This window comes from Acyrthosiphon pisum, chromosome A1 (genome assembly GCF_005508785.2).
Source record: "Acyrthosiphon pisum isolate AL4f chromosome A1, pea_aphid_22Mar2018_4r6ur, whole genome shotgun sequence".
Lineage (NCBI taxonomy): Eukaryota > Metazoa > Arthropoda > Insecta > Hemiptera > Aphididae > Acyrthosiphon > Acyrthosiphon pisum.
The window spans coordinates 43,493,084-43,519,489 of NC_042494.1; the positions used below are offsets into that span (position 1 = coordinate 43,493,084).

The window sequence follows — 26,406 nt, forward strand, 5'->3', positions numbered from 1 at the left end:
CTTCTTATTTTTTTTAATTATATACTCACTACATAGTACATTTACTATGATACGCGTGCCATACTATGGGCATTTGACCACATACGCCTGTTATAATTTTCGTAATTGTATACTCTAAAATATAATATTATACTATTAAAATATTATATTATACTATTGTTATTAGCAATTTTAAATTCCCATATATCGTTCCCGTTATGCAAAAAGTGATCAAGTGAAAATTATTTTTAAATTTTAAATTTGTATTGATCCATAATTATTTAGGTAATTATTTTACTTAATAAATTGACGCATGTCTAAATCATAACATAGTTGAAAGCATGCAAAAAGAGATCTTGTAAAATATTATTATGGTACCTATACTTAGTTTATTTCAGGTGATTATAAAAAATATTTAGGGAACTCAAAAGTATAAATCATCAACCATTATACCCGATATTTTATGTCTTAACTATTTTTAATTCATTATTCTTGTAATAATTATGTGACAAATGATAAATAATATTGTGTGTGTGTGTTTAGTTATGAGTATAATGTATTAGCATATAATAACATATACATATATTAACATTTCAGACTACATTTTTAGCATCATATAATTTAAATGGGTTTTTAAATAAGTAATATGTACGGTAGGTAAAGTAATATAATTTACATATTTATCAAGATTTTTTCGTTTTTTTTTTTTTTTTGAAAATATAACATCCAAAAACGACTTTTAATATAAATATTACTTATATACTTATAGGTACCATTGATTAAATATACATATTATATTTAATCAATGCTTATACTCCATTCGAAATAAGAAACACCACGGCTACGGGCAAAACCGGTTTTGCTACATAAAAGTGGGTGTTTCTTATTTGGAATAGAGTATAGTTTAGAGAAGAAAATTGTTTTGACTTCATTATAAGGTTTTTATAATTTTCACCTATATCTACGTGATAAAAGGCGTGTACCCACGTTTTTTTTAAGCAATTAGGTACATCACTGTAACTGTCTCGTCAGTAAAAACTCACATTGCATTTAATAATCTTATCGTCACGGTTATTATATCGATTGCAACATTGACGACGAACGAACGGGGTAGCGGATACCTTATACATGCGCATACACCATGAGGCAGACAATGATTTTACATATGAGCTGTATATGACCTAAGTCCCAAAATAACACTTTTTAGACGAATAAAAATAACATATAGGTAGGGTATGATCTATATTCACGACTTGATTATGTAATAAGAATCGAGAAATTATATAGGTTTAGTTAGTTCAATAAACACGTTTTTATAAAAGTTTTATTCAACACAAAAAAAAAAAATGTTGAAACCTAATATTTTCTAATAAGAAGCAGTAATATAACGATAATGGGTAGGTATAATAAATATTCTTAAAATTATGGCATATTGGCATGAGTAATTATATTTTTGCACATTTTATCAGCTGCACTCTGCAATCTGCAGTATACTGACTTTAGAGTTTAGATCATTTACCTATCGTCCTATATTATACATGTATAGCATATTATGTGATATGTACGAATTAGTATGATATTGCTGGGTGGCGTATTCAGGATGGATGTTGTTATATCCGGGATCAGGAGTGTTGGTATAGTAAGATTTATTTTGTTGTTGTTGCTGTGGTGCGGAGCAGTTGTATTGGGTGAGCATTTGTAACTATTGCAGCTCTTTTAAACAGGTTGCATATGGTTTTACTACTGATACTTCTAATGGACAAATCTAAGCAGTAGATTGCAAACACAAAGATACAGACAAACAAGAAAATACATAGGACCACTGATAATTGAATACCTACTTAACAATCAAGTAGTAACGATAACAGATATCTTTCGCTTTTTGTCGATATACGTTTAAACTCACCATCATAAAATATAAAGTAAAATCGCAACATAAATCATAATCCGAGCTCAAAGAGTCTTTTTTCATCACCATTAATTTTTTGTTGTTTTATGGTGCAATAAATTGTATGGGATAGCATTATATAATTTTTTATTTCATTTTATCAATGAAATACATATGTAGTAATGTAGTTTTGTAGTTATAAATATATATATCAGTAGCATAGATTGATTTTACAGAAAAATGTATAGTTGCCACTTGCCGATTTCAAAACTTTATAGTATTGGTCACCGCAACTCGCAAGTACTCGTGTCTTTTTTCTCTCTTTCCTTCTTCGTCGTAAGTATAATTTATTATAAAGAATTTGAAACTTGAATAGAAATAGAAAAAAAATAGAGTAGATCGTTGGCCGTTGCATTCGAAAAACAATTTTCCGAGCACAGCTTTAGTATTATGTATGGAAGAATATTAAAATTCAATTAAAACGATCAATTTATTTTTATTTATTCTGAATAATGAAATTATTCAGAAAATCGTACTAGCGTCTATGCGGTATCATGGTATACAAGGAGTACAGTATGATTCGTGAAAATGTCATTCGTTTGTTCGTAGGTACCTATATACATTTTATAATATAGCCTATTTATACGGAGGGCTATCTGCAGAATCAGGGAAGTCTAAAACAGTAACAAACAATCCTAGGAGTGATATTTTTCAGATATTAACAATTTCAATAACACTTGTAACTACGTTTTTAACAAAGTTTTACTGCATTCAGTGAATCTCAGTGCACACTGCACAACTCGGACTCTCGTGGACATATAACACTTAGTAAATAGTAGCTCAGTTAATCATATATTTATATAGGTACCTCGTATAATAAATGTATTATTCTATAAAATATATAGTAAATATAATTAATTATGTAGGTACTATAATACTTTATATATTATATAAATATTTTATTATTATTACATTTTATCTATTTAAAACCAACTGGCGCCTAGCCACCTAGGTTCTAGGTATTTGATATTTACTCAAAATCTCTATTTAAGATATACATAATATATATATATATATATATATTATATATTATTGTACACTTATTATTGCATTATTTTAGGTGCAAACACAGCTTAAACATAATCTATTGAAATATATAAAAATTAGGAGTCTCTTGTCTTGTTCAAAAAGTATACAATTTATTTTATATATTTCTTGTGATTTACATAGAAATCAATCGTTTTGTCTTTTGTCTGTGTTAATTATATATTTTTAAACGAGTATAATGTACTCATGGTGTGTCTATGAAACCTATCCTAACTAACTTCCATAAACTCTTAAACATAATATTATAGGAATTTTATATTTACATTTACACTATAGAAGGTACATTTAGAATGACGCTTGCGATAACTATAATATTTTATTGTTATAATATGTTATAACTTATATGTGAAAAGTTAAAACATATATTCTAATAATTATCCACTGTTTTAGTTGTAGCATATTTGTCTATTTTTTAACTTAAATGTACGTACAATTATTGTCGGGAAAAATTATATTTGGATAACATTGAAAAATATCTTAAGAAATATTATGTTTGGTTAGGTACAATAGACGATAATTTTGAGATTTGGGGAGGCTGAAGCCTAATACCATACTATTATATAATTGAATAAGCTTAAAAAATTAAGTAAATTTTAAATAGATTTTAAAGTAAAAAGGTCGGAGGGCTGTTAAAGTTGTTGGTGGAGCTTGGCTACAGTTGGCCCTATGTTTGCATATGTAAGATTTCATAAGTCTCTTTGTGACAAAACTGTGTTTAAACTATAACTGACATCTAGATTGTAGATGGTACGAAGAAACGAACATCAGTAGATACGTATTCGTTTATAACGGTGTTCGCTGCATATCATGTTATTCGTTATTATACTTATTTATTAACCTAGTATTGTATGCCAGTATTTTTAAAAATTAAGTTGTTATTTATTTTTCAGGTTTATATACCTACTTATTTTTTAGTTTTTTATTACCTAAATTGCAATATGTTTTATGATTTTTCAAAAATAATATAAAAATGTTACTACATAGTACATAATATATTTAAGCATATTTTGAGAATTTTAACTGCATATTTCGATAATTTTTAGTGCAACAAGTCAAGTCCTGAACCCTAAATTTATTTATATACGAAAACTGTAAAAACTTGGTTTTAATCTATACTTAAAACAACCCCCTCATTTCATAATCCTGACTACACCACTGACTGAATTACATTTAGTAACCAACTTTCCTATTAATTCATACATATACATTACTTTTTAACTATTGCTTTGATAATATAAAACTGCCTCATAAAATATAATTAATTACTTACGTGTTATTTTTGACTCCAAATTTTCTTTTAAATATTATCATGTTTATATCATAAAAAATAAATTATGCATGGAATTATGTTTAATAAAACTAATATATTGTACACGTTTTAATAATGAATCAGCCTTAAGAGTTCTGTAATATTCTCTAATACAAACCAAACTTGAATATTTTCTTTAGATTGCCATTCGGATAGTATCTCCCAATATCCGTGTTTAAGTTCTGGTCAAAATAATTTTTTAGATATTTAAGCTATAAATCCGGATCAAAAAATTCCTCATTCATGGTATGATCATATAAGCAATTTTTTAATATCATTCTAATTCTATTAAATAAAAGATTTTAATTGCTTAATTTAATACTCTTATTTAATATACGCAATAATTATATTGATTGCCATGAACTAATCGAGTGATTAAATTTTAAAATTAATTAATTTTTAATTCTAGGAATAAATCCTTATATTATCCTTTATTTCAGGGGCGCACCCAGGATTTTTTTTTGGGGGGGGCTAAATTCAAATAATATTTATATTAATAGGTAGTATTTATTTTTAAATATGAACAGAAATCTTAAAGCTTGTTTTCAATCTTTTACTAACTAATTTTGTTTTTTGTTCCGGTTTTAAGTCGCGCCGTAGCGGTGATGTTATACCTGTAAAACATAAATATTATTTATTAAATTATGAATAATAAAGTGATTGTTTTTTATAAATCTAACTTTTTAAATTATAAAGTTGAGACGCCTTGGTCCTTTTTTCCCCAATACTGAGAGTACTTCTGAAGTGTGAACATCGATTTCTCTGTGAATATGAAGCATATAGCTAATCCATTCAGTCGATTCTGACTCATTGTATTTCTCATGTATGTTTTTATTCTTCTCAAAGTGGAAAATGATCTTTCTGTTGTACTAGTCGAAACGGGCAATGTTGAGAATATTTTTAAAAGTATAAATATAGTTTCAAATAGGGTATCATTACACAAATTTAATGCATCGATTACGTTATGTGGTAATGAATGATTTGGGCATTGGAATTTTTGATACCATAAATCAAATTCGGCTACTGCAGCGTTAACACCATTTTCTGGTATATAATTTTTATAAAATTCTAAAAGTTTTAAATACTGTGATTTTTCTGTTTGATTAGGAGAATTTCCAGTTGGTAAAAGACACTTAAAACTTTTAATAATACATTTATGCTTTAAAAATCGGTCGGATATATTGTTTATAAAAGAATCTAGCCATGGAATAAAAATGGCACGTCTATAATATTCTTCTTCATTTTCTGCTGGTACATTGCATCGTTTGATTTGATTTTTTGTTAATCTGGGCATAGTTGTTAGTTCTAAAGCATTAGCAATTTCGTTTGCTTCGTCGAAAATAATTTTAAATTCATTTTCAACATTAGTTCGTATCTCGCGAAGAACGAATACTACACCGTCTATGTTATTCAGAGCCTCTGAAATATCTAAATCACTCGATTGAAGAATTTTACTGATTGGTAAAGTATAACTTAAGAGTTTCTCTGCACACAATGGTGAAATAATAAAACTTGATTGTCGAATCCCACTTAACAATTTGAAGTCAAATGTCAATTGTCAATAAACCTAATAAAATTATCAAAATGTTTGGGGCTAGCCATTTTGGGGGGGGGAGGCTAAATCCCGTTGGCCACCCCCTTGGGTGCGCCCTTGCTTTATTTGGTTCTAGTGCATACAATATGCTCTATCCTGCAGTGAATAAACTAATGTTGGTTGGTAATTCTATCTGTATTAATGATTTATTTAAAACATCAATCAATAAGTTAATTAAATTATCATATTATATTATATTGTAATTTGTAAATGAAGTATTTTTACTAATTTTTGTAATTTTTATATTTCTATGAAATTAAATAATATAATATAGTATACATTTTGCCAATCTTCTTTTACTCTTATTATTATCCTATCCTTTTATTAGTTTTTTAGTATGTACCTAGGTACAGTTTTTAGTTTAAATTAAATGATTTTGAATGGTATAATTATTTATATGATTATGCTTGCTTTATATACCTACTTATTACTATTACCTACTATAAATAGGCGTGCGCAGGGGGGATACCGGGTATGCCATGGTCCATGCAGAGTTATCATAACCATTAACCATATAGTTTTTAGTTGTAAATGTTTTTATTACAAATTAGAATCAAGAACTATGATATATAGTTCATAGTATCTTGATTCAAGAATTTAAATATTTTGATTTTTTTATATTATTTTCTTAATTCTTATAATAAAATATTGGGAGTTGAGACAAAATCAAATACTAATTAGACTTCATCAGTGGCGCCGAGTTCAGTCAAATAATGTGGTTCAATTCTAACCAAAGCTCACCCACCCACCCACCCACCCTCCCAATATCACTATAGGTGGGCATATTTTATGATATTATTGTGATTAAAGTAATTAATTTTAGTATTAGGCATTAGTATCTATTAAAAAAGGTTAAATCAATTTTTCAAAAAAAACTGCATTTGAAAATGTCACTGTGTATATAAAATATAACAATACACTCTAAAAGTTTCAATCTATTTGTTCTTTATATTGCCTATAACGAACTCCTTAAAAAAACGGATCATTTACAATAACATAATGTATATATCACATTATAGGTGAATATTGACAGTAAGGGGGTTATCCTCCAGGTATCCCACTAGCCCCCTTAAAAAATAAAAGGATATATTTTTAATTAAAAATGGAATTGAAGCATTTTTGTTAATAATGCTATTCCCTCCCCTGAAATGTTGACGGATTTCCACTTATGTAGTCAACAGCGCACTATTCGTTTTCTCTGTTTGATCTACGTAAAACACAGCAAGTTTACGTTCAACGGAACTAATATTGAGTTGACATCTTCGATATTATACTGAATTAATGGGCCGTTGTCAAACTTTAAATTAAAATTAAAATTAAATAAATAAACATATTTAAACACAGTTACTTATAGAAGTATAGAAAATGTCTATAGCTATGTACCTATATTGTATAATAATGTATTATAAGTTAAAAGGATTGCTAACGGTAAATTATTTCAACAAAAATGTACCAATCGTTTGTCAATCATACCCATTGGCGCAAATAGAGGGGGACTTAGTCCCCCCAAATGTCGGTCAAGTCCCCCCAGTTAAAAATCTTGTAATTAGTACTAATTTTTATATTCTGTGGTACTAAGGCCTATAGGGAGGGGAGCTTGAGTCCCCCCCCAAAAAATATAGTCAATTTGCGCCTATGATCATACCGATGGACCTATATGGACCTATATGGACGTATAGCAATAAGATTAAACGTAAGAAAACTGATTTAAATTTGTTATTTCATCTATGTGAGATCTATCGCCTGACTTTTAAAATGTCATTCTTTGACTCCGATACATTTTGATTAAATACTTAAAATGTAAAAAAAATGTCAAGTGTACAGAATTAAATTCAAAATCTTAAAATGTGGGTTGATCGATCTCAAGTAAACATATTAGCAAATTCAAATTATTTTTCAGATCTCGTTATTAAGTCAATCGGTAGGATTGACAAAAAGCATAGGTAATATAAAAATAAGAATATGTTGATGATTTGTATGTGCTCGTACGGGAGCGTTCCTATTATATCATGTATAGTGTTCACTGTACACACAATACACTAATGATGACTTAGGTACTATAGTAGTTACTACGCACGCATCTACAGGACCAGCACGTATGCACTTAGAATATTGCCTATATTGAACTCCTTATAAATGGTTGGTTTTGAAAGTTACGGCTCGAATCTGAACATCTATACTAAAACATCATGCCGACAGAGGAATCTTATGTCGGAAAATGTAAAATCGCTGTGCAAATTTGGATTCATTTGTAATTTCACTTGTTCCTAACTTGTCAATGGTTAGGTTGCACAATGCCACAATGTGACACATTCTAGAAGTTGAAACATTTCGAAGTAATATGATATAAATATGTATGTAATATTATTATTACCTATATGCTTAATATTATTATCGTTCAATGATCATACCGTGAGATGTATATAATATCTATACACTATAGTCTACATATTTGTCTGTTCTAACAGCACATTTGACTATTTGAGCATATTTAAAGTCCTACCTACCTAACGGTTTGAATGCTTGATATTAGTACCTATATTAAATAATAGATATAATGGACTATGGTAAATCAACTTCTCCCTGTTCCTTAACGAGAATTTTTCTCAGAGAAAGTTGCACTTACACTATTCACCAAAATCAATGAAAAGCAATTTTATTGTATTTATGTATTGGGTCCTATAGAGGTAGATAGTTCATTGAAATTTATATTTGTTATTCAACTTGTCTGGGAAAAATAATATATTTTTTACTTTATTATGATCATGAAATATTAATGGTGGAAAAATATTTAATAAATAGGTAGATATTGGAACTAGTAAAAATATGTTCTGCACCGATCCGAACCTAACCTAGCCAGTAACTACTGATTTAAAACTGCATATGTATACCAACATATATTTTATAGTTGATAATTATCATCTAAACAAAATACATTTAAATCGAAACATATTCTATAAATTCTAAATAAGCCAAACAATAGGAAGGTGCTTTTCTTGTTTGTTTGACAATGGATGAAATATAATGTATTTTAAAAATCAACAATATGGGGGCAACTCGTCGGAATAATAACTAATCAATTTGCTCATGTATAATGCATATTAATTAACGTTCGTTGAAAGAATAAAATATTACGTACCTAAGTGTAAATATAAAGTATATTATACCCAGAAAGTCATTAAACCGTACCTATTTTTTAAAATAATTTTGAGGTAAAGAAGTTACTTCTTTTAACCACTATAAAATAAAAAAATCCCATAATTTATTAGTCGGTTAACAGCTAGGCAGGCACCTGCCTATTTACACTTACACATCTGTATCATAAAGATGATTGGCATTCGAAATCTACACTGGAGTAATCCGTTCGACTCATAATTTGTATAAATATTTACCATATAGTTTGTAGAACAGCATTCAAATTGTAAGCTTTACCGCTATCCACAAGCCACAACACATTATTACACAGTATTAATATTGACGTATATAATGACTGAATATTTGAAAATACAATCGACTCGATTACTTTTTAACGGAAATGCGGGCTAAATCTACATACCTCACATTAGAACAATACCATTTCATAAACATTTCTATCTGAAATGTTTGCGTCACTTCTCACTCACTACAATGTCCCCCCGCATATATTATCCATGTAAACATTGTAATAGCTTTAAATAATTATAATATTTAATGGTTTATATTATACAAAGTGATTATTAGGTACAACACAAAAACCAGACGACCCAATACGTCATGTTTGAATTTTTAAATACGGCGATCATATTTTTCCTTCCCAAAACATAATTTAAAATGCTCTTTATTTGTCCAAAATGTCAATAGAAGTATATATTATACAATTATTATAATATCTATTATATATTTCAATTGAACTATATTGTTGAATGCGGAAACGAAATAATAAAAATGTTTTTATAAAAAGCCTAACACATAATTAAATTTAATACCAATGAACAATCGATAAATAATAAATCGTTGCATAATGCATTAGAAAAGAAGATTCGGTCAAGTGTTGGTTAATATTAAGCCTATAATGGTAAAAAATGTTGTTGAAAAGTTAAAACTAATTATAATCAGTTATCAATAATCACTGTTTACTAGTTTACTAGATATTTCGTTTCGAAATTTTCTTGGTACCGTGACACAACTAGTAACACACTATGACTGAACACAATAATAGCAGCTGCATGACCAACGGTAATATCAACATTCAATAATGTGCATACTGTTTTTATTACAGTCGAACGACTTATAAATTGTTATGAATTTATGATACTTAGTAGAATATATCAGGGCTTTGCTCTGGAATCATTTTTTCGGGTTTCAGGTGTTGAAAGAAAATTCGGGTGTTACGGGTTAATACACTTTTCTGGTTACGATTAAATTCAAATTTATTCGGGTTAATTATGGTTAAATTCGGGTGTTAAAAAAAAACAAATGTTGTATATCAATTAACATGAGATTTTCAATGCAAATTTGATGTAGTAATCTGATTTTATATTTAAACTAAAGATAATGAAAAAAATAAAAAGATAAAATAAAATATTAATACTTATTAGTTATTAGTTTATTACTTATTACTTAGTACTTACTCAGTCCTTTTTCTACAGAAGAAAGTTCTCGCTGATTACATATTTTAATTTTTAACTAAACGTATTTTCGTTATATTTATTTTTGATTAAGAATGTTAAACAACACAATTATTATTGTCTATTATTGAATATTGTGAAATAAAATAAAACAATCATCTAGCATAAAGGTCTTTTTTAATATTTAATTAATTATTTTGTTGGTTACAAAAAAAAAAAATTGAGTTATCCGTTACACACTTACAATACCATCTTCTTATCTTCTTAGTCGTGTTAGTTGCAAAAATACATACAAATTGATATGCCACTTAATTTTAAATAATTCAAGTTATTTCAGGTGTTTATTGGGTGTTAATTTTTTTTAATCGGTTTTGTATAATATACAAAACCGATATATTATACGGGTTTTGGGTTATGATATTTATTTGGGTTAATTCGGGCTTCGGGTTTCGGGTTACGTTCGGGTGCAAATGATTATCATATTATTTTATTAGTTATGTAAACCAATTTGCGCAATTAGGGGAGTAGCTTAGGCGCTTAGTCCCAATTTTTAACCATATTTTAGTTTAAAGTATAAATTATTAGGGTCTTTGCTGCTGTTACAATTGTAGCCCCCTCTCCAGAAAAATGTCTCCCTAGTTACGCCTATGTGTATAAGTACCGCATGTATCTAGAGTACAGAAAATAGAGACATAAAGTAAAGGAGTAGGAATTTAAATAGTAATAATACATTTTACAACATTATGTATAATTCATACAAACAAAATTAAAGGATATTATGTATACGAGGAAAGATCCCCTGGGACTTGACAACTTGGTACTTTAGTACTTACATCAGACTATCAGAGTTACAAATTACTAGTTATTACGCATTCGAGATGCATTTAAATTGTATAAATATAAATAATAAGGTACAGGACAAAGTATTTAATAATTAATCTACGGTAACTGTAGAAATTGTTAAATTAAGTTCAAAATAAATGTACTAAAATATTTTTGGTAGCGGATGGCCAAGTAGGTAGATCTCGTTATTAACCCCCTTTAGACGACGTACTTAAGCGATTTCGGGCGCGCTTGGAAGAGACGCGCCTGGAGCGTGATATTTAATAGGTTCTTCACGTGTGACGCGCCATAACTGTGTTTCCAACAACTAGCACACGCCCAATCATCCGTGCTTTTTTACATCAGACATTTTAATATAAATTCAAACATTTCATATACATTTGAATCCAAAGACCAAACAATAAAAACAATTTACAATTTAATTAATATAGGTAGTATTAAGTATATGGAAAATGTAGATGTAAACGGCAGCCCATGGATGAATTTATCTGACCCACAAACAAGATATTTTGTTTTTTAATAATTATTTTTATGGAAAATTCAATAATATTTTCATAGAATTTTTTTATTTTGACTATAGTTTCTTTGATTATATAATATGTAAGTATATTGAATTTTGATGGCACCCGAAAACTCCCTAAAATAATATGGCCAACCAAAAATATTAAATGGTGACCCCTTAGTATACAGTATATTATTTGATATAGTGTAATATTAAATATATCTAAACCGTTTAACTGCTAACATATAGATATTGGTAGTTATGTAATTTTGCCATTTCCAAAACCAAATAATTAGTAAAATAACTATATCTAGTATACTATATCTAAAGATATGGACTATAACTGATCATTGTTGTACCTACCTTAAATTATAAATTTAATAATAATTTAAAAAGTGTAGTACTTATATAGAAAATGGTTTAAATTTTTCTAGTTGAGGCGTTCACAAACATAATAATATAATTTAGTTAGTATTAACACAAATCTTTAATTCAATAATAGAACAAAAACAAAATTTTATTTAGAATTTCTAGTATGTATATGACTATCATTAGTATTTAGTACTTATCAAAAGATACAATAGTAATGCTGTTGAATTTATCTGATAATATAAAACAAATAGGTAGTTATGTTTATCTTGAGTAACACTGAAATAGCTATTGTGAAAATTTTCTTGACATTCTTAATGTCTGAATAATAATAGGAACTAAATAACCGAATTAATTACGTTAATTAATATCGATTTTCATAAGTATTATAAACATATAGGTACACAAAAATGGCTACTTAATTATAAGATGAGACGTAAGACATGGTATTTACATTTAATTATGGCGCGATGTAAGTATAAATTTTACATATTATTTCGTGTGGTTGTGGGTCGAACCATAAAAACAAAATAATTTCTAATTGACGCCAAAGACTAGACTGTAACGATTGGAACCATAAAAAATAAAGAAAAACATCACTGCTCTTAATCCGATCCTGCATTGTCATCGTTCAATAGATTCGTACATGACTTGGCTTTGGTATTACTGAAAAAAACAAGTCATCATACAATTAAAAAATAATAAAAATAAAAAACAAGAGCGTAAAAACACGATGGCTTTCTATGCTATGACTTATAAGCAATAATAATAACATTACTGCCTAAATAAAAATATTTTTGGAACAACAAATGTAAACTGTTCATTTTTAAAGTACCTATAAATAAGGAACAAGAAACCGTTTAAAAAATGCTCAAAATATTATTATAACTTACATAAGTTATAACATTATTTGGTACCCATTCAGATTATACTTTTATTTTTTATGGTATTTATTACATCACCACAGTAAGCACTACAGTAAAAAATGGCTCAGTGTTACGCGGTGGTTACCTACAGCCATAAGCTTGTTTTGAAGTCAAGCATCAGCTAGTGTCACTAGTTCCCGGATGGGTGACCACCAGGGTTTTAGTGACAAATCATCAAATCCTCACCACATATACACATGTTCTAACCAACCGTACCATCCCCCAAAGTTAAATACCTATAAAATAACCTTCAGGCTAATGATCATAAATGTTGAAGCCTCGATAAAAACTTAACCTTAACTAAATAAAAAAAAAATAAAAAATATTTTTAATTTTTGAACTTACTTTAATTAACCTAAAAGTGGTAAAATTATATTTTACACAAACTGTCTTGAGGAATAATTATAAACTTGGATACATAGATGTATCGCTTTCTTTCATACATATCGTTATACGAATTCAAATTATTATGTTAGTAAATTTAGTATGTACAATTAAAATGAGATTAAAAATTACTCCAATGTTATTTTGGTTTTAATGTTTTATGAACCTATTCAACCTAATTTCAAACTAAAAAATTTAAAATTAAATAAAATAAGAAAACTTTTGGGCCTACTCATATTCAAATCACATTACTCAAAGCGTTTACCATAAAACATACTATACTCCATCAAAATTCTAACCATAGTTAATGGTAATCGGAGATTATAAAGTGTAGGTATAATATTATGGTATTATGGCAAATGCGGGATTAAGTGAACAAACAATGAACTGGGACTTACATACAATTTCAAAAAAGCGTTGAGATTTACGGTACCATTAAGTTTGAATGTACTTAAAGTTTAAACACAACACAGTGACTTCAAAATATCTCATATAAGTTATAAGTGTACCTATATATTAGAAAAAATGAACAATGACGAAAGAAAATCAACAATGATGGAATAAACAAATTCCAAGTGAAGTCCAACCTAGATACAACGAACCATGAAAAAAAACCACAAATATAGTTAAAGTACCACTTACAAAAACATGTTAGTATTTTTTTTAGGCTGGCTTATATAATAATCTTGTTATTGAAACCTTAAAATATGAAATAAATGTAATTAAAAATACATTTTAGTGAAAATATATTCGTATTATAGTTTTAACTTATGATAGTGCTGTTGTATTGTAGTAATAGTAGGAGGATATATTTCATTTTAGTAGACTATATTAAATATTTTACTATCTAATTAAGCTTTTTTAGAAAAAACTTTAACTATTTGAAAAAAATTTTGAGTGTTATATAAAAATTGTACTCGCGACATAAGAAGACATGTTGTAGTTTAACAATCAACTGTTAACTAGGTATACATATTATTTATATGAACAATATTTACCTATTGGACGCTTTAGATCTACGACAAATATGTAGAGCAATAGAACCACTTTTAAACGACTTAAATAGTGTTATAGCTTCTGAATGAGTCAAGTCGTGACAAACGTTTCCATTAACTGCTAGTATTTCGTCTCCTGTAATAATAAATAAGTAATAACTAATAAGTCACATATTTTAATAAAAGTAGATTAAGAAAATAAATCAAGACAATAGTAAATAATTATGCAAGTAATGTCTTTTTCTGAGGTTCTGTTAAATCAATAGTCTCCACTTCATGTGATTCATGTTTTTGTATATACTTTTGTCTCTGTTATCATTACTACTTATTGTTTTTATTTTTATTTTGTAAGCAGATGGAATATATTTAAATGAAATGTTCAGAAATGTATAGATAACAGACAACAGTTGGTTGAACTACACATCGCTGTTGTGTGCGGTGCGTCACTCTTCTAAAATTTCTAAAATTCCAAATGAATTGTAGGTAAGCTAAATTCTCCTTTTTTGGTAGGTAATTTTTAAAATCCACAACACTAGACTATATTGAGTAAAAATATATTTATAAAGGCAAATGTTTATTTGAATGCGTGTGTGTAATTCCCTCTTATTCGTAATATTATTTGAATAAAACATAAATTACGTATGGGAGACTTTTTGACTTTCTCCAAGCACCTATGCGTATTAAATAAATTGTGTAACACTGGTATAATAATGATTAGACAATTATTATTTATCAATAAATTTAATTGTTATACAATAGATAAATATTATGATTCGATTGCAGGATAATATAACTTTTTTTTTTGTAGAGGACCTTAGTCATCAAAAATATAAAAATCCGTACAATCGATTGTATATTAGATGTAAGAACACGATGATAGAAAAAATACTTGTTTACTATTTTAAATTTTTACTTATATTTAAAAAGCTATTATAAGTGTATAAAAATGATTTAATTTGTTAGTCCGAACTATAATGAATTTGTTCCCTTTAATAAGTGGTGTGCTAAAGGAGAATATCGATTTTTTATATAGTTATGTATAATATCTTATAATACCTACCTATAAAGTTCAGATTTTGAAGATATTTTTTTTTCTATCGGTCTATATCTGCTTTAAATTCATTAAATGCTATCATACTTTTAAATTTAGATTTAAAATTGTTTTCTTGTATCTTAAAATATTATGTATCCACCTTCACATTTTGTTTTTGAGGATTTTCCAACCAATTAAGCTATAATGTTCATACATGCTGAGCATAATAGTATATATTAAATTTCAAATAATAAAACGAAATTCGTAAGTACGTCTTAAAATTGATTTTTATATTCTGAGCGGAGCGATGAATGTATTGATTTTACAATGATGTATGTTTTTTTTTGTGTTTGTCATCACCTTTTAATACACTAAAAATGCTTCGATTTTCATCAACAGTATCTTTTTTGATAGCAAGGATGGAAAACATTTTTAAAAAAAACAAAAAATCCCAAAAACCGAAATAAATTTAATAACGAAATCAAAAACGAAAACGAAAATAAATGTAATTATAGTATTATACATTTTAATTTTTATACCAGGAAAAAAAATTTCACTTAAGTCTTTACTTTTTAATTTACCAATAATGCACTTTTAAAATTTACAAACATAATTTGAAATCAGAAATTTTTAATTTTTAATTTTTATATAAATTATAATTTTGATTTAAAATTTAAATATTAAGAATAATTAATTTTAATTTTTAACTTTTAAGTTCATTTCTATATTATGCGTTACTATTATAAAAAAATAAAAATAATATTATCAAAAACGTTATTTGGAAACAATAGGAAAATAACGTTAATCAAAAACAATATGGAAACAATAGGAAAATAACGTTTTTAAAAACGTTAATCAAAAACAGTATGGAAAACAACGTTTTTAAAAACGTTAATCAAAAACAATATAGAAAAATAACGTTTTTAAAAAAAGTAATCAAAAACGTTTAAAAACGTTAAACAAAAACGATATTTTTTAAACCATGAAACAAAAACGAAAACAAAAAAATTAAAAACGTTTTCCATCCCTGTCTGATAGGAAGTGAATCTAGTTGGTACTTTGGGGGGTCAATAGTAAATATTTCCCAGTAATTTTCAAAAGTGCCGTGAAAAACAAAAGAACAATAAAGGAAAAACAGGAATTTGTACGCAAAATCTATTTTCGAGAAAATTGATTTTGGTTTTTAGTGCAACTCTATAATCAATGACCGTACATGAAATTTTGACTGAATGTTTATATCAGCATTTTCTATACACCATAACATTTTCCAAATATTTTGACTTATTTTGTGCTGTTTAGGGACATTTTTACTTTTCATTTTTTTTAGTTTTTTATTCTGTATCAATAAAATTTTATTTGTTGGGTAAAAAAGCTTGACAATGTAATAGAAGGCTCCTAATATAATGTTTCAACGACAGATGGAAAATATTAAATATCCATAGTCACAATTTTTTTTTTGTAAGCATTTAAATTTCAAATGTTGACAAAGTACGTAAAATTCACGGAAATTTGCATATGATTTTGAGTTAGAAATTCATAAAAATTTTTCTTTATATATCTAAGATTTGAAAATGTAATACAAGATTCCTCATAAATTTGTCTACCTTTATCAACAATTAAATGTCTACAAGAAAGTTAAATTAAATTTTTATGAGCGTTTGAAATTCATATTTTTACAACATTTGATATTCACTCGATTTCTCATGTAACGATTTTCTTATTTTGTTGTAATTAAAAAACGAACTACTATAGATACTTGAAAATTATCACATTTGAAAATAATTTGACTCTTTTTGACCTGTTTACGGGCATTGTCAATTTTAAATTTTTTTAGTTTTTTTTTCTATAAATATCAATAAAATTTTATTTGTAGGGTAAAACAGCGTGAAAATTTAATGCAAGGCTCCTGATATATTGTTACAGTAGCAGTTGAAAAATATTTAAAATACATAGACAGTTTTTTTTTTATAAGCATTCAAAGTTCAAATTTCGACAAAATGTATCAAATTTAAAATTTAATAATTATTTTGTTGTTAAAAATTCATAAAATGATCAACTTTTATAACTTAGGATTGAAAATTTAAAGGTTCCGCGTAAATACGTTAGGTATATATAAATTACTTTATTCACAATAATATCATCAAATATAGGTACTTAGTAATATCATAGGCATATAGGCTGACTGACCGTTTTCGCTCAAAATCGTTTTTCTTATACAATGATATTATATCATTGAATTCAAATTTAACACCATCCATTACAATGACCCACTTATAACCTACTGTGCAGCAGAGCAAACCCACTTGCCCACCTTTTTTCAAATAATTTTTAGTATTTTTGGCGATTTATTTATGTTATTTCGTTTTGCATATTTTAAGTGTTTTGATTAGAGCTATAAGTACTGAAAAATCCCAACTCATATTTACCAGGTTTTAATCTGCCGTCCTCCGCAGCCTGACCATTGTCCAAAATGCTTTTGATGAATATGCCTATGGCTCCTTTCGGCGAATCTTTACCGCCGACAATCGTGAATCCCAAACCTTTTTTTCCCGGACCCTTTTCGAGCACAAATGTGTGGAACGTGCACACCGTCGACCTCGGCCGCCGCGGCAACGTACAAAACGTTGTGCAATCCGTGCTGGCGAACTCACCACGACCTCCATCCCCACCGACACCACCATAACTGTCACCACTGAAGCCACCACTGCCACCACCCTTAAGGTACACAGTGGACACGTTGGTATTGCTCTTAACGGTTGACCGCGGGCGCGGCGGTGGTGGTGTTATATACACCAACGTTTGTCCATTCTTGTTGTACTTTTGGATGGGCGGCGCCGGGCAGCTACCACCGCTGTGGTCGTAGTCCACAGATGTCTCGGGCATCCTCGCTCGCGGTCGGTCGGCACTGTCCGCGGTCTGGTCCTCCAGGTCACGTCTTGTAACCAGAAGGTGTACTGTGCTGCATCCGTCGTTAAGCAAACGGTTTGCATCGGCCGCGTCCAATCCGGCCAGACGGCGACCGTTGACATTCACTATCTGGTCGCCAACTTCCAGATCACTGGTCCTGCGGGAAGCAAAATTACGATCGGTCAAAATAATCATTATTGCATTGCGAATAATATTATTTAAAACGGTGTGATTAGTGGCAGCGCGCAGTGTTATAATTTATAGCTTTCGAGGTGCAAAGTTTGTTTTTATGTAGTTAATTAACGCGTTATTAAATCATTCTCCTACTGACGTCCTATAATTCTGCCTGACATACCCCCATCTAAGCCTTAACAGTATAAAATATTATACCTTCGAACCACCACTTAAGAGGACGTCGCACCCGCATGTGTTGTCTCAGTCTAACACATGTACAACATAGCAAATTTTCGTTCGCAAGTTTCAATAGGGTATGGTCAGTTTTGATATTAGAGTGAATTGACCTATTATTAAACTTTTAGGTACCTAACAACATTATCTGTGTTCTCTCGTTCGTTTTTTACGATATTTAAATTTTTAAGTGAGATATGAGCATTTTCAAATAATAATATTTTACATAATATTCATAACTCGTTATGAATATAGACGTTACGTTCAATTCACTTATGTATCATACTATATGCAGTCGCGATCTATTCGTAAATATACATTTAATACAATACTAGTAAATATTAAATTCTATGGTATAAGCAAACTGCGAGATCTTCTAAATATTGCGTTACAAAACTGACAGAGAGTCACGTTAAATATACCTATGGTATCAATTTCGCAAATGTTACAAAATTTGGACGACTCCACGTATAATATATTATACAATTATATGTAGGTATATAATATTATGTCTTATGATAAATTATATTAATATTATATCATAACGTTTATATGTAGTTAAAAACTGGTCGTACCTAGGGCGATAACAGTACGAAAAGTCAATACATGATATGTGTGTAACGATGTTTTATTTAAGTTAAATAACGTCGCCTGGCCCTAATATTATTATATTATGCTAGTAAATTACCTATCTAGGTATGTTTTCAATTAGTAACCATTTTTGTATCTAGTTTAGTTAATATTGTATAATCCATTTTTAATAACATTCCTGTAGACTATAATAAGTGTCCTCGACCGAAATTTAAATAAAATAAAATATACATACTATATTATGATATATACATGTACATATAATTTATTCTAAATATAAATTCGTAGGTATAAAATTTTCTTGAAAATGGAAATTCTACAGACATATAATAATAAAAATGCTTGATCGTTGTGATAGTAATGCCATATTTGTTGGTAATTAAATAACGCGGTGGATAAATAATGTTAACTGATAAAAACACATTGGAGCTGCAATTTAATTTTAACCGTCAGTTAATAATTAATTTGATATATTAAAAAAAACTCGATGGATAAATATAATATAAATCAAAAATTAAACACAAATAATTTATATATTTTATATCCGACATTGAAAAACAAATCCTGAGATTTAAAATTAAATTTATTAAATCACTTTTCTCATTAACTTGATAAAAATGAATTTTGATAAAATATATTAATAAAACCAGAATTAACTAAAAGCTATTCTAATTAAATCATGCAAATGTAGTACATACGTTCATATAATTTCCATAAAATATAAAAATATAATAATAAATAAATACTGGGTATTATCATTTTAAACCAAACTAGATCATATCTGTGAGAATAAAAATTGTATAAAGCTTATGGGAATTTTCTTTCTTTTCATAATTTGAATGTATTTATCCACTTTCATTGTTCATTTACTCGTTCTCGGTACCTAGCAAACTAAATTTTATTTTATGTTCTAGAAATGTTTTTGATGCAAAATTATTGAAAATGTGAATGAGTACCTATATAGTTATATTATATATAATATATAATATATAATATATTAGTGTTTTACACTTTATAGTAGAAGTACACTACATAGAACGGTATAATTAATAATTATCTGGCACGTAGTGTTAAATAAAATTATTTCAGAATATAATTATAATTATAATATAAATATAATTTAAGTTGTATAAATATGTAAAATATTGAACAATTTTAAGAAATATAATATAATATAATAAAATTTTATAGAAATAAATTTCCAAGAATAAAAATAATCATAAAATTATGATATACTTAATTTTATCAATTAGTTCAAGTACCTACTCCTGAACTAACGTATGCATATTATTGGCATTATTCAGATAAAAGTAATATAAGATTTAAAAAATAAAAAATAAATATTATAATTTATAATTTAGTTGATTAATTAAATTAGGTATTTCAATCGTTTAATCATTTTAAAAATAATAAGTATGTTATATTTGTATGTAATAAAAATTATAGTTCCTAACAGTTTTTACTACAACTAACTGTGTCTAACTCTTTATTAAAAAAATTCTGACAAAATTTTAATTTAAAAATATAGGTAGCTAACGTTATTATATTGATTTTACACAAAGAGAAAGTTGATAGGTCCACATATATAACATATTAAACTGTTAATTTTAATCCAACTACTTATAAAGGTACCGAGTGATAGTTTTAACTATATAATATACCTCTAGTGTCTACTCATAAAAAATATATCATTGATATATTCAAGGAATACTGACCTACTATAAATATATTACGTATAGTATAATGTTGTTTGGCTTAAAATATTTTTCGAATTAATTATTTTTTATCGACATAAAAAAAAAACAATTATAACACTCAATCGTAATACCTACCTAACTAACTATTGTTCTCGATTTATAAAAATAACAAACCTTACCAAAAATATTTATTTTTTATTTTTCCTATACACATTTAAATTGACACATATTTTTAAACACACGCTATATGTTATAGCTTCCGGTAATGATAAGTTTTCCGTAATTAATTTTTCATCCTGACCAAATACACGAATAATAAACCACAATAATATTATAATATATGATATTGGGAAGCTGTAATTCACGAAATAATAATATATATTTACCGATCAGCTACTCCTCCCGACACAATATTGACAACCACATAGCCGAAACTATTCTCCGACCGTATTTCTTTAATCCGAACTCCTAGAACCTGTTCTGGATTATCCCTATTCAATTGGACCACTCGGTATTCGTTATTTCTATTGGCTCTCGGTTGTAGTGTGTTCGATGATTGATTATTATTTTCAGGCAGTAAACTAAATGCATAATGTCGCTTTATGCCATACTGAGAAGCGCTCCTAAAACAGTAATCTTGCATGCCATTTTCTGTGCTTCCATTGACAATATCGATCGGTGGATCATTTAGTAGTATGCCACTGTCATCGTCTTCCGGTGTACAGGTTGTTTTTTCTGTCGCAGTTTCGGCTATTCTCTTCCGAAATTCGTCCAAGCCGGGTAACGCACCGTAAGAAAAACTTCTCAATTTGACCTGCATGAAATAATTTAAATTAAGCATAAAAAGTATTTGAATCAATTAACATTCTTAAGCACAATTTAAAATTATACGTGGATTATAAGTTACCGCAAAAACACGAAATACACGACAAAAATACATTGCTATTATATACTTGACTGTAAAGTTCAATTAAATGTAAAATTACAATTGGTACATAATTTTACTCCTAGATAAATTTATAAAATATATAGGTACACAAATTGCATAGTAGTTATGATCTAAAACAATATGTATTTTATTATTACATACTATGGAGCCGTTTTAAAATTAATGATCAAGAATATTGTTACTGACCTTATTTATTTTGTTTTCGCCTAAATTCGGTTCTTCGGTTTCGGTTGATTTATTGGTTTTAGTAGAAGAGTTCTTATAAAATTTGGCTAAAAATCTATGCGTAGATGATTTTAAATATCTGTCTGAAATAGCCTTCAATCTACCAGATATTGTTGAATTATCATCATCATCGTCGTCATCAACAACATCGACACCATCACGACGCACGCCAGTTGTGCAAATATTGTCCTCATGATAGTTTTTAATCGTTGTATTCGGTTTGAAATGTGTAAGACCTGTATGTTTAACTTGGTCTAACAGGGGATTTCGTTTTTCTTTGGTCTGCTTGTTACGTGCACTTTGCATCACAATAGTTCGGTTTCGGACATTGTAACAATTTACGTCTCGATTATACTCAGACCTCTCTAACCTTAATGGAGAGGCATCTACAAAAAACACATACAAATATATAAATTCAAATAAATCATAATTTTTGAAATTTAATAAAACTACTGCTATGCGTATTAAATTAATTCACTAATGTTATTAACATTAGTTAAAAGTTAAACCTATATAGATTTTTTAAATTGTTTTTTTCCTATGTTTCAATAATATAATTATGCAGAGAAACCTTTTAACAGAGCGTGAACTTCAGAGGAATTAAAAGTTATCAACTTTATAGAGGTGTTAGCTTATTTATAACAGTGCTTGTATACCTACTTAGTGTCACAAATGTGTTCGTAATCTCATATTCAAATTTTTAAATAAATTATCGATTTTTCAAAAGAGTTTTTCATTTTTCTTAGGTACATTGATTATTTATTAACCTTGGTAAATGATTATAATAATCGGAGTAATATAGTAAAATATGTATTTTTAATGAGAAAAAAATGAATACTTAATTTAATTGCCAATATTCAGAATATATTCATTATTTATCAAGTAATAATAGTATCTATTACATGGACATTTTCGCGAACCGACTTTTAGTAATATACATATCAATGCATATAATTATTGAAGAGATACAATTTAACAAATTAAATTGTTTTTTTTTAAAGGTACCCGTAATAATACGATGTTTTTATTATGTACAATTAATGATTTACTTAAAAATTACATTAGTGGCATTTATTTTAGTTTACAATGAATTGTAATTTTTAAACATTTACGAATAGTTTATTCACTATTGATAATTTTAAAACTTGTTTTAAACTAATTTAACTTGGATAACAGCCACTGATAACACTAGTACAAAATAAATACGGAGAAATTTTTTATTAGTGGATTGGATTTTTATACTAAAGTAATAATAATAAAATAATGTTGGATCTACTGTACTTTAATAATATATAATCATGTATATAATATAAGCTTATAGAAAGTTGTTTCAACAAACCCCATTTAAATGTCGATATATTTAAATATGAAAAAATGATGTAGGTAATTCAAATAATCGTCATTTTTTATTTAGCTATTAATATAAAAAGAAACAAATTATACAAAAAATATATTATCTAACTACACCATGAATAGATGCATCGATGTTGCACAGATGACTAATTATTTGAGGTATATGACATAAGTATATTATGATCCATTTCTTATAGTTGTGTAAGAAAAAATATTAACCTGACCTAGGTTAAACGTATGCAGAATTCTTCCATGGCTGGTCATTTGAGGTCAAAATAGTGAAAAAAACCTGGTGTTGATCGAAACCCACATTCCGATCGGATGCCGAATACTACATTCCCCTAATGGGCGTGACGTCATGTAAAATGCGACATGCATAATAATAACTAATAACTGTGACATTTAATTATTTTAATAGTATTAAACGTTTACAATCGGAATGAATTATTTAAAACAAATTCAAAATCGTATTAGGTTATATATTTTTATCCTTTACATCAAGATTTTTTAATCATTGACACTTTAAAAGTAAAAATAATACGAGTATAATAGGTACTAAAAAACGTAGGTATAGAACTCATTAGAATTAACGTTGATTATGTAACTCAAATTTCCAGAATCAAGAGTGATGAACAACATTTCAAATTCACAATAATTTTGAGTTAACAGTAAATGTAAGTATTCAATACTCATGAATGAAAAAATCTAAAGGATATATTACAGGGGTGGCCAAACCGCGGCTCGCGTCATAGACTTTTGCGGCTCGCATCTTAACGTAACATTAAACGTAAATTAACGTAAGAGCCAAGATGTAAAAAAAAAAAGGTCATATATGATCTTTTTTTTTTTACATCTTGGCTCTTCAATTTTTATTAATATATTTGGTGGCTCGCAAGTCTCTTCTCGCTGGCCACCCCTGATATATTATATTTTTATTCATACTGAGTAGCGACAACATTAGTTGATAGGTTTACTTCGTAGTATCATTAACGTCACCAAAACTCAAATTTTATGGAACATAAAAGCATTTAAAAAATCACTATTTATGTTTTACTTTTGTACAATGTAGGAAAGAAGTCTTTTAAAGACAAGTGGCTTACCTAGTTTCATAGTTGTTCGTACTTTTTTTTTATGCTGCAGATTATTACACATCGTGAGTACTTTTTAAAATAGAAAATGTTTTGGTTAATATTCTGTATAAAAAGGAAAACCCGTTCCGATTCCTTTTCTAAGATGTTTTTATGAGGTACTCGTTCTAATTCCTTAAATAAGGACAAAATAATATAGCTGTACTAAAATTACCTAAACTATAAGTATAATGATACCGGCCTATACAAGTATAAATATTAGATTCTGAGTGGAACGATGAATGTATTGATTTTACAATGATGTGTGTTTTTTTTTTTATTTATGTGTCTGTCATCACGTTTTAGGACAGTAAAAGTGCTTGGATTTTCTTCAACAGTACCTTTTCTGATAGGAAAGTGAATCTAGTTGGTACTTTGGGGGGTCAAAAGTAAAATTTTTCCAATAGTTTTCAAACGCGCCGTGAAAAACAAAAGAAAAATTAAGGAAAAACGGGAATTTTTACGCAAAATCTGTTTTCGAGAAAATCGATTTTGGTTTTTGGTGTAACTTTTTTTTTGGTGTACATTTACACAGTTTATTTTTATAGTCATTTTAAGTACAAATTTGGACGAAATTACATATTAAAAACCTAGGATAACTATTTTAGTTATTTTGTTGTGATTGTATAATATTATTCGTGGGTACTTGAAACTTCTAAAGTATACTATTATATATCTATGATAGTACTACGGTTATTTGTTGATGTATGACGCGTTATTACTTATAAGCACCTAATAGATATTATGATATGATTAATTTGGAATTTATTATAGGTAGGTACCTATTATAGGTCAATTTTTTTTTAATACCATAGATAAGTATATATTATATGTCTAATACATAGACTGATATACCGTCTCCGCTCAGAATCGTTTTTCTTATACAGTGACCCACTTCTAACCTACTGTACAGCAGAGCGACATCCACTTACCCACCTTTTTTTATTTTCATTTATCATAGATGGGTAATAAATTTATTTTAATAGGTTACTCTAAGTTAATTATCTCATAAATCATTAAAATATATTATAGATAATAAATAAAACATACAAATCAATATAAAATCATAGATGAACCTAGATGTTATCTAAAATATTGATTTTTAATCAAAATTCCAGTAATCAACTATTTTTGTTACCTATTATTTAAGCCAAATATTTCTATTGTAACATGCATAATATAGAAAAAATAATACTATTCTTCAAGAACAGATTTAAGTTGTAAATTACAATTTAATAATTCTGAATTCAATTGTTTAAATAAAAAGAGAACAAATTCTTGTTGACTTGTTGACAAAAAATAATAGATATTAAAATAATTAATACTATCGTATCATATTTGATATTGTTATCTCTACAATATGTATGTGAATCAAGTACCTTAATCATATCTCTGATGTGTCCGTACGTCCGGCTACTCACGGTCTTAGATAACAATAAAAAATATTATACAAACCCTAAATATAACTTTTTTAGTATAGGCGAATTATTTTAGATTCTGAGTGGAACGATGAATGTATTGATTTTACAATGATGTGTGTTTTTTTTTATTATTTTTTTTAAAATTTTTTTTTGTGTCTGTCATCACCTTTTAGGACAGTAAAAGTGCTTGGA

The 26,406-nt window shown here is 27.8% G+C and overlaps 2 protein-coding genes across 3 annotated transcripts in view; one reads left to right on the forward strand and one right to left on the reverse strand.

The window, feature by feature from the left end:
- LOC100160158 (lipase member H-B) overlaps nt 1-26,406 on the forward strand; it is a 103,345-nt gene that overhangs the window by 55,600 nt on the left and 21,339 nt on the right. The window lies entirely within an intron of this gene.
- The window catches only part of LOC100166915 (PDZ domain-containing protein 2), a 72,900-nt gene continuing 58,791 nt past the window's right edge, over nt 12,298-26,406 (reverse strand). For both annotated transcript variants that reach the window (XM_029487088.1, XM_029487089.1), the window contains exons 3-7: nt 22,275-22,699; nt 21,526-21,953; nt 17,963-18,600; nt 14,507-14,639; nt 12,298-12,864 (exon numbers count right to left, since the gene is read on the reverse strand). In XM_029487088.1, coding sequence (XP_029342948.1) covers nt 12,804-12,864; nt 14,507-14,639; nt 17,963-18,600; nt 21,526-21,953; nt 22,275-22,699 — 1,685 coding nt within the window. In that variant the 3' untranslated portion in view covers nt 12,298-12,803. The remainder of the gene's footprint in view (nt 12,865-14,506; nt 14,640-17,962; nt 18,601-21,525; nt 21,954-22,274; nt 22,700-26,406) is intronic.